General features: G+C 40.8%; 2 protein-coding genes across 2 annotated transcripts; both read right to left on the bottom strand.

Annotated features, from left to right (window-relative positions):
* Positions 1–120: 120 nt before the first annotated feature.
* On the bottom strand, positions 121–6,795 carry si:dkeyp-51f12.3 (uncharacterized protein LOC107988041 homolog). Its single transcript, XM_035956747.2, has 3 exons — positions 6,297–6,795; positions 5,787–6,112; positions 121–1,793 (listed from the first exon to the last, which is right to left on the bottom strand). The coding sequence occupies exons 2-3, from the start codon at positions 6,047–6,049 to the stop codon at positions 1,634–1,636; spliced, it is 423 nt and encodes a 140-aa protein (XP_035812640.1). The 5' UTR covers positions 6,050–6,112; positions 6,297–6,795; the 3' UTR covers positions 121–1,633.
* A 2,095-nt stretch (positions 6,796–8,890) lies between these two features.
* si:dkeyp-51f12.2 (uncharacterized protein LOC100151460 homolog) lies at positions 8,891–15,149 on the bottom strand. Its single transcript, XM_035956746.2, has 2 exons — positions 14,438–15,149; positions 8,891–12,449 (listed from the first exon to the last, which is right to left on the bottom strand). Exons 1-2 carry the CDS (start codon positions 14,746–14,748, stop codon positions 12,212–12,214), a joined length of 549 nt encoding a protein of 182 aa, XP_035812639.1. The 5' UTR covers positions 14,749–15,149; the 3' UTR covers positions 8,891–12,211.
* Positions 15,150–17,175: the final 2,026 nt, after the last annotated feature.

Here is a 17,175-nt window from a genome sequence, read left to right as displayed (position 1 = left end):
TCATTAAGTAAAATACTATATCATTCAGTTCCAGACACCTGAGACTAAATGTTGTGTTCCTTTGTAGACACTCTCTGATCAGTAAGGTGTTATGTATAAATGATAAACTAAGGCATAATGTTGCTGAAATTGAATTTATTTTTCTTAAGAAATTTCAGGTTGTTCATGATGTTTTGTAAAAAGATAATTCCATAAATGTGAACATTTTCAGAATGTACTTTTTTGCCCTAAAATGAAGGAAAAATGTGGAGTTGTGGTTATTTATAGGTTATTATGCTGTGATTTTACTAGTCCGGCCCACTGGAGATGAAATTAGGCTGAAAGTGACCCCTGGATTGAAATGAGTTTGACACCCCTGCCTAAACAGTCACTTTGGCAACCCGCTCTAAGCAGATTTATACGTATGCTTTATCCCTCTCATGTCTTTATGATGGATTTAACTGCACTCCAAGGGATATTCAGTGACTTGGAAATTTTCTTGACTTATTCCCTGACCTATGCTTTCAATAACCTTTTCACGGAGCTGCTTGCGGTGATCTTTTGCCATCACGTTGTAGTTATAACTTCGAGCTCAGATTCACCAATGACTGAATCTTGCAGATACAAGTGTCTTCATACTACTGTACAATCACATGAGACACATTCAACTGAGGCATCTGCCGTGTACTGAGCAAAGATTTTGTGTTACTCTGGGTCCTGAAGGTGAGGTTGAAGGAAATGCAGTTAGGGTTCCACTCTGCTGCTTATTACAGCCTGCAGACAGCCTGCTCAGGTCAGGTATAAAATTGCAGGGGTGTGTTTGCACCTGATAAGTCACCTTGTCTCGCAACTCAGCCCACTGTGTTGAGTGAGCGATGGTGTTTGCTCAGTTCGGACATGATTTTAAAATATATAGACATTCCCCTCCTCCGTCTTTCCGAGGGGTTTCCTTCTTTTAAATAAATAATCCATTATTTACAAGTCTGACAGCACCCACAGAGAGCTCTGGAGCTATTCATTGACTCAAGTTTATAGTAATGTCAGAACAAAACTAACAGTGGGCATTCTGCAAACAGTGGATACAAGGCTGAGCGATGAATAACACTGTCCTGTTAACATTCTGCTGTCCTGGTTAAGGCACTTAGCCTTGGAATAAGCTACAGATGTAAAAAGAGCAGTGCAGCTGTGGGGGTTAGTTGGGTTTGAAGGAGAGTGCCGTGCAGCCACAGTAGTAGGTCACATAAATTCAAGCAGGCTGATAAAATATCCTAATTAGGCATCTACAAAAGACCTGCAGCCAATCTGTTGACATGAATCCATGAACTTTGTCGTAAAAGTTACATTGTGCTTGTCTACAGAAAGGCCCTTAGTGCACAGAGTGAAGCATTTGTAGTAATCATTTCAATTACTTTCGCAGTCAGTCACTGCACATATATTTAGTAGACATCGAGGCCACACAGGGGCCCAGTCTGTACAAATATTAAGTCTTTAACCAGCTGCAGTTTTTCTTGTGCTTGGGATCACCGTGGCTCTTAAGGCACAGATGAGGTTGGTCGCAGCGAGTTCACGGATAGCACCGACCGTTTTATTTATGCTCCTCGCTGAGAGTTGGAGACAAAAGGCGCTGACGTGAATTCAGGATGTCCACCAAAGGTTAAAGCTCCTCGCTGCGCTCCTGGCTCTTCATCACCGTGTCGTAGGACGGAGGCGGCTCCATCGTCCAGGGCGGTGGGGTGGAAGGCAGGGAGGGTTCAGGCTCCGGCGTCCTGCTGACGGAGTCCGCTGACATCTCCCGACGAATTCGGTCCAACCTCCTGAAGACAAGAAACAGGGGAAGCAATGAGAAGTGGACTGGAAGGAGTTTAATAAGTATACTTAAACTCCTTCAGTGTTTTCATTTCATCTAGTGCTCCTACTGCTGGAAGTGCTTACATGTGTCTTTTCATTGGTTTCACTTCAGGTCATTTATGGACTAAAAGGTGGATTAATTTCTTTCAGTGATTTCAATTCAGCAAACGCTTCAACTATTTTCAAAGTCACCCTTAACCCTCCTGTTGTCCTCATTTACAGGCACTAATAAATACTGTTCCCTTGTCTGAAAAAAAATCTAAAAATTCAGCAAAGAAAATCCCCAAATTTACAAAGAATTTGCAAAATCTTCAGGAAGAAAATTCCAAAAATTCCTTAAAAGTTTCCCCTATAAGTTTTATTTTAAAAAAATCCCCAAATTTGGCAAGAAATAAAAAAAAAAAAAAAAAAATTGTAAATATTTTCAAAAAATGACTAAAAATCTTACCAAAAAGTCCTAAAAATATTTCATATAATTACATATATATATATACATATATCAGTAAAAGTTCTGTCATTTTCTTTAAGAACATTCGGAAAAAAATCCAGCGAACTTTGCTGGATTTTGGTACATTTTTTTTCAACATTTTTTTTCCACCAAAAAATTTTCAAAAATTTCCCAAAAATGTTGAAAATTTAAAGTTTTCACTGTTAAAAAAAAAAAAATTCAAACTTTAAAACGGGTCAGTCTGACCCGCAGGACGACACAAGGGTTAAATCTATAGTCAGATCTTTTAAGTGAACTCCTTTCAGCAGCTAGAAATTACACTTAAAACTTACAATTCAACAGCCCTTTGCGACATTCAGCCAACACTTAAGGTCCACTTCAACTGCTTTCAGCACCTACATTTCAGTGAATAGTCAGCTCTTTTCAGCCATTTAAATTCATCTAACTTATTTCAGTACTTACACATTAATATTCAGCTTCCTTCACTTCAGTTTATCTTACACCTCAGCTTCTGTCAGCATTTACACATCAACTAATAATGACCTCCACTTAGTGATCACAATGAAAACGTACATTTCAACAGCATTTTGTGCTTTTGAGCCAAGACTTAACCGCCTTACAGTGTACTCAGAACTTTCACTTTCAGTCAGCACAGTGCCTATAAAAAGAGTTCATCCCCCTGGAACTTTACCCCTTTGATTGCTTTCTCCATGCGACTGAGTGAAAAAGATAGAGAAAAAAAAAAAAAAAAAGCACAAGCTGAGGGATAAGTCAAGACAATTTCCAAGTCACTGAAGATCCCTTGCAGAACAGTTAAATCGTCATTAAGAAATGGTAAGATTATAGCAGGCTGCCTTGAGCATTCCGTCCTAAAGAAAACTGAGCGACTATATAAGAGGCAGGCTAGTGAGGGAGGCCACAAAGACACATATGACTTCTCTGAAGGAGTTACAAACTTCAGCAGCTGAGAGACATATGTGCACATAGTAAATGTTGCCTGTATTTTTTTGTAAGTTCTTTTCAAAAAAGCCTAATTAAATTGCCCATGATTAACTGTTGAAAAGCAATAAAAGGGAAAAACTTCCAAGGGCAGCGAATACTTTTTATAAGTACTATGATCTCATTTTAGTGTGTACATTCTATATAACACTTCAACTAATAGTCTTATCTCTTTGGCAACAGTGAAACAAACCCTTGCTTACCCTTGAATTGATAGTTCATTTAAGTTACTACACTTCATCTACATTTCAACTCCTTTGTGCACTTACATCAGCTAGATAAGCCACTTGAACTTCTTTCACAATAACAGTTTCTAGAGTTCATTCTCCTGCTGCTTCGTAACTTACAGCTTTTCCAGTCATGCATTTCAGCTCCCAGCATCCACACCACAATTCCTTTTGGAAAATTAGCCTTGCATATGATAAATTATGCATCTAACTCACCATTAGCCTAACCAGCAAACTAGCATTTACCCACTACTGCCTGCATGTCGCAATGAAAAGTTGGCTCATATTTAGATGTACTGATCGGTCTGAGTTTTGTCAGGAGGCAGAATAAGTCTCAATGATAAAAACTGTGCTGTTAACATCTCTGCTCCACAGAGCCGGACGCTGAGCAGAGCATACCTTGTTTAAATTTGCAGCCTGTTGTAGATAATACCTCCGACAGTGCCAGGGGGGGATTCTGTCCGCCACATGCACGTGTCCGCTGTTTTCTCCATGACCTACTTCTATAATCAGTCCATAATCTGAGCATCTGTTGCTTTCCAGTTCTCAGCATTACAAGTCCAAAGTTTTCAGGTGCTTAATCGCCTCCCTGGTCTTTGTCAGACTCTAACTAACACATGCTGATGTGTTCAGGAGATCAACAAAATCACTGCAGTGGTGTGTCCTGGGACTGGCATTTGTCTGGATCTATAAAAAAGGGCTTTTCTAAAACCATTACTCCCAGTGCCAGGGCTTTCCTGAGTGTTGGCGGGTGAGCTGGTCCACCACTCTGGACCAGACGGAGCTATATCACTAACTACTCGATGGATTGTCATGGGATTTGACACAGATGTTCATAGGTCCCAGAGGATAAACCCCACTAATTTTGCTGATCTCTGACTTTTCCTTTAGCACCACCTTAAGATCCACTTGTGGTTTTGAGTGAAACATCTTCACACCTGCTGGATGGATCACCATAAACCGATATAAACGTCCACCTCAGGATCATGTGTATCTCTTTGTTGATTCCTAAGTTTTATATCTAGCCCCATCATCACATCATAATTTTATGCAAATTTTGGTTTAACAAGTTTCTACAAAACTAATAATTCCAACCATCTAACAAAGTGTTACAATAAGTTTGAATGCAGCAGACTATTCTCCCTGCTAGCAGCATACTGAGCATATTCCATGCTGACATTGACATTAGGGAGGGCAGTATACTTGGTGAAGCCTTAAAAAGGTGTTGGGATGTCTGTAGATTTTTAAGATTGTTGACTTAAGAGTCCTCGGTATGATGCTGTCACATGTTGCATGTGTCTAATATAATTAGGGCTACTTATTGGTGACTTTTAATGACCTACTTTGCAAAAAGAGACCAGAAGTAAAAAAGTTTTATATGAGCTTGACCGCTTTACTTTGGATTTAACCACTTTAGCCTGTTTATCAAGGACGACCGTTTAATGTTAACCATCTTTTTCGTGTTTAACGGCCTCTGTGTAACTTTTTAAAATTGATGCCGAAAGGTTAACAATAATGAAAGATGCAAATAAATACATTACAAGGATAAAGGACTGATTGACTTTTATACACAAACTGGAGGTGCAAGAGAGGCAACCAGGCAGAGGTTGAAGTTTTGAGTGGCTGTCCATGACTGGATATCACCCAGTGGGGATCCTGCTCCAGCCTCCGTCCAAAACTTGATTTCAAATCCGTCAGACCTAGGCGAAGGCTGCCAGCAGCGTGCTACTTAGGTGTAGGTGAAAGTTTGTAAACCGAAAAGCCTCTTTCCACCAGTCTCTACCAAGGGAGGTCTGTGAACAGAGGTGATGCAGATTTGAGTGCCTTGGAAAATCTGCACTGAGGCCAACTGGGAGAGCAACAAAGAGCGAAGTGACTCCACTATGAAGGTATGACTGGCTGTTAATGAGCCAGAAAGGGGGCACGCTTAGGGTTTGTTCATGCAACACAATTTCATATTACTAGTCTATTTACCTATTTCTTTTATTGCTATTCATGGAGTGTGTATCAGCGGTACATATCGCTGTTGTTTTTTCACCATGGAATACTTGCTAGAGGCCTGAACATGGGAAACTACTAAATATTTCACATGTAAAAAGCAAAAGGATGTATTTTCTGATTTATCCTGTGACCCCATTGATGGGTCGCCAGGTTGGGAACCACTTCATGCCATCCCATACACACTTTCAGTGTAAAATAATAAACCCAACACTAAAGATATGTGTCTAAATGTTTGCCAGCCTGTGGTACTTCCCTGCCACCACTCAGGCTTTGTGCACATGTACCTCTGAATGGCCTCGGCCTGCTGTGGGCTGAAGCGTGTGCCCGTTCGGGGGTGCAGGAGGAAGTGTCCGGGCACCGCCACATGGAGGTTCTTCATGGCCATGCAGAGTCCACTGACCAGCAGCCCCATGCCCCCCAGGCCCAGGAACAGCCCGAGGGCGAACAGCAGCACGGAGCTGTTCAGGCCGAAGCCAAGGACCATGACCCCTCCAGCGGACATCAGCAGCACGCCCAGGCAGACCAGCACGCCCTGGTGGACCGGCATCTCCGGAACCTCCTCTACTTCTGGGAGTTCACTTTATCCAGCTGTGCTTCAGCCACAGCCGGTCTGCAGGAGAGAGGAAGGACACACCCAGGACTTGAGCTGTTACCCAGTGAAGTGATGGGATGTGATAGAAGCAAGCAGGAGGAAACAACAGGGAGATATGCAACTTGTAAACCATCTCTGCGCGCGCGTGTGTGTGTGCGTGCGTCTGTGCGCGGTGCGTCAAATATCGACCCTCTCTCTTTACCTGGTAGGAGGTCGCGATGAGGAGCCGTTCAGCTGCTGCGTGGACCATCACTCTTCTCCTGGTCATCAACTTTCAGTCTCCCTGTGATGCCCCTCTGGCGTGAAGCCCCCACCGAGCCCCGAGAAGGAAAACCAAAAAATCCAGGAAATCCAGTTTCTCCGGTTCAGTCCGTAGATCCTGCCGCGCCTCTATCCCGATCTTGCCCCCCCCATCTGCTGCTTCTGCTTTCTCCCTCTTTCCAGCACAAGAATCCGATGTTGGAGGAGTGTTAGTGATCACCTAAATAGAATCATTTGGCGTTGATGTGAGCGACTGGTTTTCATGTGTCCGCAGCAGCAGCAGGAGGAGAGACGTGCAGTGTGAGGAAGTGTGTGGGTTTTTTTTTTTTAATGAGGAAGGCTTTCAGTGACGAGGAGAGGAGGGCAGGGCGTGCGCACCGTCTGAACAGTGTCACTTTGCGTGTGTTTGGGGAAGCTGTTCGCGCACAGATAGAGTTATAGGCGCAGTTAGACGTGAACCGATGAACTGTGCGTAAAAAGCGGCGCGGTTTGGAGCTGCAGCCCTGCCGGGGAGGAGGGAGAAAGGGGCAGGAGGATCCCGGCCTGGCCTCTCGGTAGGGGAGGGCACAAGAGGAAATGACTGGCTTAATATTACTGTATTGATCAGGAATAAGCCGGAGAGGCGGATCGATAACGCAGGACTGCATGCAGTCGTCACAAATGTGTTACTGTGGCGCACGACAGGTTTAATTCTTTAACTTGTTGCCCTCAGTTTCTCTGTAATGCACTGCTAGTACTGCTACTACAAAAACAAAAAACATATTTTTTAAACAAGACTTCTTGTTGAAAACAGTTTTAAACAAACAAAAAAATAGATATTTTCAGATTTTCTCAGTTTTGTTAAATTACAGATGATAACTAGTAAAATCACAAAGAATGAAAAATGCCTTTACTTGCCATGTTGTTTTTTTTAACTTAGTTGGTTGTTTTTTTTTTACTTAGAGTGTATATTACACTTATTGTGCATTTTGCATTTTATACATTTTTTATTTTTACTTATTTATTTATTTTACTTAATTATCTGTATTTGTAGTGGTAATTGTACTCTTTGCTGTTACCACAGAATTACCCCTCAGGGATGAATAAAATATTTCTATTCTATTCTGAAAAACTAAAAAAGGGCAAAACTGTAAATAACTTCTACATAAAAAAATCTGTATTTTTATTTTTAACCACTGTAATGAATTATTTAGCAACATTTTACCCCCAAAATATTCATTTTTAATATATTTAAATCAGCAAAATCTGCCATTTACAGATAATTGCTGTTATCGGAAAGAAAAATTCTCTATATTAAGATTGAGAAATAGTAAATTATTGTTAGGTAAAAAAATTTTGGCTGCATGTGTTGCATGAAAGGTGCAATACAAATTTATTATTATTATTATTATTATTATTATTATTATTATTATTATTATTATTATTATTATTATTATTATTATTATTATATGATTTGCTGACCTTCGAAAACTCCACAAGGTATATTTATAAAGTGTTTTGGTGCCTATGATTGACAAAGGGCACCATAAATGATTTTTCTTTACATCAATTTATACATGTTCCAAAATTTCAGCCTATTTTAAGCTTTTTAGAGGATTTTGTCTAAATAGCACTTTGAAAAGGAAGGACTTAAAATGTACCCAGAAGGGAAAGTAAGAAGAGGGAGCAAAACAGAAAAAAGAGAAATTAAGGTCAAATTAAGATGAAGTTAACACAAGAAGACAAAGGATGTCAAATTTTCTTTTAAAAATCTCAGTTTTAAGTAAATGCAAATAAAAACACACAAAGAAAAAAAAACATTAGCTAGAAAAAAATACAACTTCACATAAAACCAAACCTATAGAAATGGGGTTTACGAAGGGATTTGAAAGATTCTGTGAGCTGCCATCAGGGGCCCTGATGGCAGAATAAAGCATTAACTTGCCGAAAGGGGATGCAGTATGGGTCTGATTAAGAAAATAGCACATCCTTTTGCTCTCCTGTCACCCCCTACCCCTAGTGTCACTCTTTATTCCATTACCTTTGTCGCTGATAACCTCCTTGCCATTTGTTGTCTGCTAGTCCTCTTGATTTAGTCAACTTTCGTTATTGGTAACTGTCTGCCAGACCCCTTGCTGTCTTACCTTTTGTTGTCCAGACCTCTTGATTCCATCACCATTGATCAGCAACTACATGGAAACTGACCACTATTCTTTTCGCTATCTAAAATGTTTTAATCAGTAAATGTTCTGTAAATGTCGGCTTACCTTCATAGACTCATGTTATGTGTTGGTAAGCCCACAGTATACCGGAATACTAATAAACACCCAACTACAGCAAACCTTGCATGAGGACTTTGGGTAAATTTCTTCAACACATCTTTAAAAAACAATCTGAACAAGTTGCAGCCGTCCAACCTGGAGAAAATAAGTGCATGAATGACTTCCTGCAAGTCGGAGTAAGAGAGCGTTGGTTTAATTCAAGAGATGGATCCTAGCTGAAGGAAACTGTCTGTACTTGGTGTAGACTGCTGGTTAATGAGAACCGAGCCTCATGCCATGTCCTTCATCACTGTTTTATTAAATAAACTTGAATACACACTCTCACAGCCATTGAAATCATGTTGCAAGAACTGCTTTCCGGAGAACAGAGCATACACTGACAGATACATGCACATTCAATGGCATAAGAGACACAACCCAAAGCCACATGGTGGATCGTCTGTGATTCATATTGGCTGAAGTCACTCGTGTTTGTGCTGTTAAAGATCACAAGACTATAGTACAGCATCTCTCTTCTCTCAAAATTTAGCAATTTTATATGAGTGTAAGAGCTGACAACAGTATCAGTTGCCATCAATCCGTTTCTGACAGACTTCATATGCAAATATTTTGGAACTGTGAGACTGCTGAGTCGGTGCTTTTATTTGATTACTGAATGAAAATCAACTTGCAGAGACAGACGTGCTTATTTAAACCATAATAATGTTTACAACGTCGGCTTTATTGATTTAATCGTCTATGATAGACAAAAATACATCAATATGGCAATTAATATTTTTTATTCTTGTGAATCTGAGTTCCTCAATATTATCCCTTGCTGGCTTATTTTTCACAATTTCCTTGTTTGGCTTTCTGTATTTAACTTCAAAAAATTGAGTGCGTTTAGGTCAACCAGCCCTCACATTTTGAAAGTTGTAGATTCCAGGCAGCACCTGAATGTCTCACACTAAAGGAGAAACAACTTTAACGTAGCCAAATAAATGCTTTAGCAACAGGGTTCTGGAAGGAAGGATAAAACACAAAAAAATATCTGGAAATGCAAAAACAGCAATCTGATCCTTTAAAATACAGCGATTTTATGGTTACAATAGGTGAAGTTGTGACACTTAAAGCACAGGCGGTGTTGCCAGAGAGCTGCAGTGGTCTGTCGAGCAGTGGAAAAACCCATATGGTCAGATGAGTCATCGTTCCCTTGCTTTCAACAAGCTGATGCGTACATGTGTGGCACAAACTGAAAGATGAGGGAAACATTTGTTCACAAGCTCAAGTCTGCCATTTCCAGAGAACGGCTGCATGGATCGAATCCCACAGAGGAGAATTATCCTTGTCTATCTGTTGAACTCAAATTATAGGAAATCCTGGATTTCCTGAGTCTTTCTGTTACCATGGCAACTGGTGCCCTTAAACTAACTTGTGTACAGCAAGTTAACATGATCTTAATTCCTGCCTTTTTATCAAGCTCCAAGTGTACACAATGTGCTCCAAATGTTTTTTTTTATCCTCCTTGATCCAAAAAAACCCGCTCCATCCACGTGAAAATGAAATAACACAATTGAAGCACATTCCAGACCAACAAATGGAGGTATATTCCTCACCCTAAGGCCATGTTGACCAGTTAAAAGGCTGAAAATTCTGATGCCTCTGCTCCTCAGCGTAGTGGAAGAAGTAACTGGACATGTATGTGTGAACATGTAATTAGTTCTGTTAGCGTCAGCACTGTTTGCCAAGCCAAAAACTCTGTTTCTCCCTGAATATCTTCACCCTCCTGCCCTCTTGCTGTCAGGTCAAAGTGTTAATGTCACTGTACCTCTATGCCAGCCAGAGTAGGTGCATTAGGAAACAAATCTGAAGTGTATTTAAGCTATTTTTGCAGCATATGGAAGCAATTGTGTCACTGTAGGAGACAGACTGAGGTATAGGTGCACTGTCTAAGTGTGTGTGTGTTGCAGAGGCGGTGTTTCACCTGGAGTGGGCGTGTACATGTGAGAAAGGCTGTGCGTAAAGGCGCGTGCTCACCTATGGCACAGATGGAGAGTCAGGGTCGGGCATAGCCGTATTTTTTGTTGACCGCATTTCATTCTTCCATATTCCATTTTTACAGTTGAATTATATGGTTTTTTTCTTGTCATGTTGCTCATACTGCTGCCCTCTGATAGCCCTGTTGTTTTGTCCTGCAATAAATGCACCAAAATGTATCTTCGGATCTGAGCGTATTTGTACCTATAAAACTCCTTGCGCGTCTCCAATGTACGAACCCAGGACCCGACCTCACACTCTCAGCGGCTACAAGGTTTGGTAAGGGGAAGCCGCTACAGTCACCATCAACTGATCTGCGAGCAAAAAAGATGTTTCTTACACCTCAAGGGTGTCTAAGCTTATCTTTACAGAGATTAAAGGTTAAAAGTTACACACTGGTAAGATTAAGAGATGGACACCAACATATGCAGACCTTATTTACTGTTTTTGGTTTTTGCTCTTTTCATTCACTCTCTTGTACACTGTTGTTATTATTAACATTTTTATTGTTGGTCTATATCTGGGAGATGTACTCTGGTATGAAATTTACCCACGTCATAGTACCGAAAACCCAGAGTTAAACCTGAAGTTATCTCAATAACCTCAAATCTAGGCCTCTGCTGCTCTGTGTCCTTGTGTATTTGAAGTGTCTAGTCTGCATTAGCTTTACTTAGCATAAAAGATGCACATCACTGAATTTAGCTACAAAATAGTCTAGCATGTAACCTGGAACCAGTGAGATACATTGTGCTATGACCTACCTAGTAGGTAGATTACGTCGCCTTTGGACAAAGCCATGCTACGCTAAGCTAACTGCCTCCTGGCATCGTCATATTTAGTACACATATTTTCATTTGATTATTGACAAGAAAGAAAATAACCCTGTTTTCCAAAAATAGCAAACTGCTTCTTGAAATCCTGTGTGGAATACAAGTTTAGGTTTAACCCATTTTTGACCCACCTATTTTGAAGTGATATAAGCATGTTATCATAAATTGTCAATGTAGTTTCAAGGACTTGAATAATGTTCATCAAGACACAGTGACACGGTTGCACATTGTGGCCCCAACAACTGTTAGTCAGATCTACTTCAAACTTTGTGGTAGTGTTGCTGGGGACCTAGGGAAGCACAGTTGTAAGTTAGAAGTTGTTTTGGTGATGTTTTTGGGGTCCTCAGTGGGTCTTTGGTTGCCAGTGGACAGAACCTGAGTCATTACATGTGCTAGGCAACAGCATCAAAGGAAAATGTAACATGATGACATGATAGGAGCTATATAGAAATTGTCAGAACTAGAATATGAAATGTCTTGGTGCTTCATTTCAGTCAGATAATGCTGAAATTGGCTTGATGTACCTTTAATTGCACCATATATTTGAGTGTGTGCTAACACTTGGGTCATATCTGGGGAATACAGGAAGAGCATGCAGGGGCCAAGAAGGAAGCATGCTTCAAATGAGAGACGAAGTTCGCTGCTGTCAAATGACAACTCCTGTACAATCTGAGTAAAAGCCAGAGTCTTGTGCCTATTTATCTTTTGGTTTGATGTGCAGACAGGCGAGGCATCAGCATCGTCCAACGTCAAACCTCAAAGCTGATCTCTCTCGACTGTCCAAACAGCGGCTCAGTTGCCAGGTGTGTGTCTGAGTATGCACGTCGCAGGTGTGTAGAGCTGCACGTGGTCTTGATGGCAACCTCATAGGGAGGCGGGGGTCCCAGCCATGGAGGAGGGTGAGGCGTAGGACTGAAACCACCAGAGTCCATGGGAGGATAGTCGAAATCCTCACCACGAGCACCATGCCTGTGGCGCTCCATCGTCCTGCACTCGAGAAAAGCAAGAAATCGTATGAGAGTAGTCATGTGGCGACACAAATCGATGTGTGCAGTATAGTTCTGAGGTATCAGAATTTGCAGAGACCAGATGCTAATTAGAAGATAGTCAGAATCTGTCAGTAGTCCTGTTTCCTACCAATTGCAGGAACAGATTTTCCCTCAGGTATAATGGGACAATTCTGGCTGTGTGGGATGACCAAAAGCCTTATTGTGTCTGTAGCCCAGCTTTATTCTGTATACAGAGGGCACAGGGTTTCTTTCTCAATATTTTACCAGTTTATCGTTCTAAAGAAGTTATATGTGTGTGTCTGTCAGTCTGTCTGTCCTTCACTTATCTTGACAATCATCCGTGTGATCTACTCCAAACATGGAGGGTGTATTGGCAGGAACATAAGGAACTGCAGTGTTGAGTTAGAAGTCATTTGGCTGAACAGTCTTCATATTTTGGCTAAGAGTTTTTTCTGTTATTCCTTCACAACAGTGTCTCCAGTGGTCCTTTGGCTGCCTGTAGGTGGAGTCTAAGTCTTGTTGTTACTAGGCAATATTATCAAAGACAACGTGTGTGATGTCACGGCTCAAAAGAAGAAGAAAAATTTAAGCATTGACAGCGGTTACTCTACTAGTTTCACTCAAACCTACAAATGTCAACTTTATGGTGGAGCAACAAGATAATTATCTGAGGACTTTGGGATAAATCCTCTGGAAATTATCGTGGTTTGTAGAAAATTTCTTCTTAATTCATTGAATCATTGGAAAGATATTTTCAGTCTAGATCAAAGTAGTGGACCGACAGACCAAGCTGCTAGCATGGCTGAAAACAAACCCAACCATTGTCATAGATCAAAGCCAGTGTGGAAGTGCTAAAAGCTGCAGTTCCGTAAATGGCCACTAGAGGCCGGTTCCAAAAAATATTTAGTCTTAAATTTATGCATAATGAAGGGAGAAGTAACATTAGATTAGGCTGGGTTTGGGTTAGATTGACAGTTAAGCAGAGTCTAGTCTGACTCACCAACAGCAAATGCACAGACAAGATGGTGACAATTGATGCTATCACACTGAGTTACAAAACCATCCTTCAGGAAACCTTTGGGTGTCATCACAGAAGGTTCATCAATCTTTATATGCATTCAATGCTCCGGATCAGTGGTGACGTATGCAAATATGCTGTATGAATGGATTCAACCCAGGATGAGCACATGTCACTAGATCCGTGTCTCACACAGTATGAAAATGGTATTAGTGAGCTGCTTTCCCTGTTTCCAGTCTTCACGCTGAGCTAATTAAAACATTTCCTGGTTTCCTGAGAGACTGTCATTTAACATGTTTGAAAGCAAATAAGTCATTTAAAAAAACCCAAACATATCTCTAATATAATATATAACTACTCCTGGTCCTTGTCATTTTGCAGTGATTATTTTGAGATAACGCTGTTTCTTGCTTTTATATAGTACTGCTGATGATCAAGTGCGGCCTGCAAAATGGAAGATGGCATCTTTATCTTTAACTTAGAAGAACCCAACATGCGATACTGGGTGAAAATGAATGTAAAAGAGGATGTTTCCCCTGAAAGAATTTCCCCTCGTGGGATTAATAAGGGATAATAATTTTTTTTTTTTTTTTTTAAAAGGCTGCAGTGGTTGAGGTCAGTGTTCAAGCCTTTTGAACATCCGTTTGTGTGAATGAACAGCTCTGTCTCTAAATGACACAGGAAACGGATTCATTAACCTTTATTAAATGTGCTGCACTGGAAAGAATAAACTAGACCAGATGGCAAAGCGGACAGTAACATAAACTAAAGGAGTTAAAAGGGGTTGATTTTAGGATTTTCTATTTATTTTAGAAAATCCATGGTCAACAGTTGGACTCTGTATTCTGGTTTCTGGCAACAAGATAACAAAGAGTAGTTATACAAAGACAGACTGAACGATGTAAAGCAATTAATATCTAAGCTGAGAGAATTTTTCCGTCACCCACCTGGGCAGAAACACTGACTGGGACTCTGGGAATCGGCCCCCCGGGGGACTGAACAGGGCTGGGTAGTTGGTGTAGTCGTTGTATGGATAATGCGGGCACTCCGAGTCGTACTCCCTGTGGTTGTAGTTCACGGCACTTTTGCTGTTCATAGCCCAAAATAGCCCCAGAATAAGCAGGAAGACCCCCAGCACCACACAGCAGAGGGAGAAAGCCTGCAGGCGGCTCTGGTACGAGGCCAGGAAGGCTGTGGAGCCCCCAGTCACGATGAGGAAGGCTCCCATGAAGATTGCTCCATGGTGCAGGGAAGGCATCCTCCTCCAGGACTGTCAGCTGTTTCTGAGGTTACTGTGTGGCTGTGATGGGCTGGATAGTGTCACTCACATGTAAACAATCCCACGGAGTGCGCTCCCCATGCGCTCTGAAAGTGACCAGGCATCCAAATGATTTACTTCCAAGAAATCCAATGTCAAGAGAATTTTCTTCCTACTTTTTTGTTCCCATCATTTCCATCTCCGTTACTGTTATGAAATACTCCTGATGATTTGGTCCATGTGTTAAGTCTTCACTCTGTGGATCTCCAGCTCCTGTGGAAAAGTGTTAGAAGTGTTGTTTTGTTGGAAAATAAAGAGGAATAAAATGGTGAGGGCTTTGATGCGCATCAGGCTAATGTTGAGTAGCTGTGTGTTTATCATCAAGGCAGTTGGAAGAGAGGACAGCAGAGCCCATTAAGAAATCTTTACTGGCGCCCCACCCTCCCTCAGTCTAATGTGTCTGAAGGGTACCACTTTAGCCCAGTGTGTGTGTGTCTCTGTTTGTGTCTATGTGTGTGTGTGTGTTTGTGTAAGGCAGAGGGAGAGTGAGTGAGCGAGCGAGCAAATGATTGTGTCACAGCAATTTCTCTGAACATAAATGGACGTACTGGACATAAAACAGAGAGGAATTCAGACTAACATCCTTTAACTAAAGATGCTTGAAGCCGCATTAGGAAACAATCTTCTTCACATCCCCAGATTCTGAATAAGTTTGAGTGATCCGTACCCCACTTACGTGGTAAAATTCAGACTATTAGATGGAATATTTCAAAGTGTCAACCCATGAATTGTACCACCCTGAAAACATAGTTTGTACATGTGAAGACAATATAGAATTTTGTCCTGGTTGATGCTGAGATGCTCCACAAAGTTATATCCCAATTCAAATCAGCAACCTTCCCAGAGGGAAGGGTCCCATTTCCACATTCTTTTTTAAAAATCATTTTACAGATTTTTTTTTTGAGGATCTCTTTGCTATCATAAATTCATTTCTTTGATGAATGTATTTCCCACTGCTTCTAATACCACAATGGCTAAACCCCTTCTTAAAGATCCATCAGTACTTGATACCTACAGGCCGGTGTACAATCTCCCATTCTTGAGCAAGATTTTTGAGAAACTTGTTTTTCATCAGTTAAATGACTTCATCAACCACCCCTGCTTCTTCGAGAAATATCAGTCCAGTTTTCAAACTAATCACAGTACAGAGACAGCACTAGTCCAAATTGTAAATGACCAGAGGTCCAATATGGATATGAACAAACCATTTTTCTTGGTACTACTGGGCTTAAGTGCTGCCTTTGACACTGTAGATCACTCTATTCTTGTAGACAGACTGTGGCCTGTCTCACTGATGGAGAATTTTTACTAAGCACAGAGGACTGCTGGTCTAAGAGGAATAAAATGAATTATGGAGTTCCTCTGGGTTCGATTTTAGGTCGTATGCTTTTTAATCTGTGCATGTTACTTCTTGGAAATGTCATCAGGAGGCATAGCATCAGTTTCTATTGTTATGCTGATGATACACAGCTGTATATCACCAATTGATGCCCTTTTGAACTGTATTTTAGAAATTAAATCATGGATGGCAGAGAATTTTCTATGCTCAACCAGGACAACACTGAGGTCTTGGTCATTGGTGCTGAAGCTCAGAGAGAGAAGATTAATTAACGACAGCAAAATCTGACAAAACCATGTGACCAAGTAAAAAATCTTGGAGTAATCTTGGTCTCAACCCTCAGTTTCGAGCCCCACAATGAAAATATAAGCAAGATGGCTGGTTATCATTTAAAAAAAAACATTGCCAGATTTACTAGTTCACTCTTTAGCAAATACAGAGGCTGTAACACATGCTTTTATTGCACGTCAGATTGATTACTAACTGGTCTCTTGAAGATTATACTTCCACTTCAGCTACCTCTAAACTCGAAACTCATCAGACAGGTGCCTACTAGCACCAGAATTATTTGCTACTAGCCTTAATTTCAAGCTACAGCTGAAGCTGATAAGAATGCCATCAATATGGAAGTTATTTAGCCCGGGGGTTTCTTTTTACATAGAGGGATTCTTTGGTAGACCGATCATGCTTACTTTGATGTGTAGTCGCCCACTGAAAGCCCATTCTGAGCACAGTAAAACTTGGATTTAGTGTAATCAGAAAACAAAATATTGGACAATTTGATGAGGTGGTGGTGGTAGAGGTAAAGTCAGGAATCACCGAAGCTGCTACTAATTAAACAGGTATTATTGAAAAAAAATGCTAATGCTAAATGCTAAAAATGATCTCAATGTGTCTGTGTTTAGCCTACAGCCCTGATTATATTGACAAACGAAAGCTGATGATCGTTAATGTACATGATCCCCAAATGATTGTGGGAATAAATAATGATGGGATGAGATCAAATTCATGTCTGCACAGGAGTTCTT

Source organism: Amphiprion ocellaris, chromosome 2 (assembly GCF_022539595.1).
Source record: "Amphiprion ocellaris isolate individual 3 ecotype Okinawa chromosome 2, ASM2253959v1, whole genome shotgun sequence".
NCBI lineage: Eukaryota > Metazoa > Chordata > Actinopteri > Pomacentridae > Amphiprion > Amphiprion ocellaris.
The sequence above is the reverse complement of the archived record's forward strand: the minus strand, read 5'-3'. Positions and strand labels throughout refer to the sequence as shown.

Bases quoted from the DNA above. Each gene is read 5' to 3' on its own strand.
- si:dkeyp-51f12.3 (XM_035956747.2), bottom strand. From the start codon at position 6,049: ATGCCGGTCCACCAGGGCGTGCTGGTCTGCCTGGGCGTGCTGCTGATG. The intron at 1,794-5,786 runs GTACATGTGCAC...TCTTGTCTTCAG, and splicing joins CAGGCCGAGGCCATTCAGAG to GAGGTTGGACCGAATTCGTC.
- si:dkeyp-51f12.2 (XM_035956746.2), bottom strand. From the start codon at position 14,748: ATGCCTTCCCTGCACCATGGAGCAATCTTCATGGGAGCCTTCCTCATC. The intron at 12,450-14,437 runs GTGGGTGACGGA...TCTCGAGTGCAG, and splicing joins CAGTCAGTGTTTCTGCCCAG to GACGATGGAGCGCCACAGGC.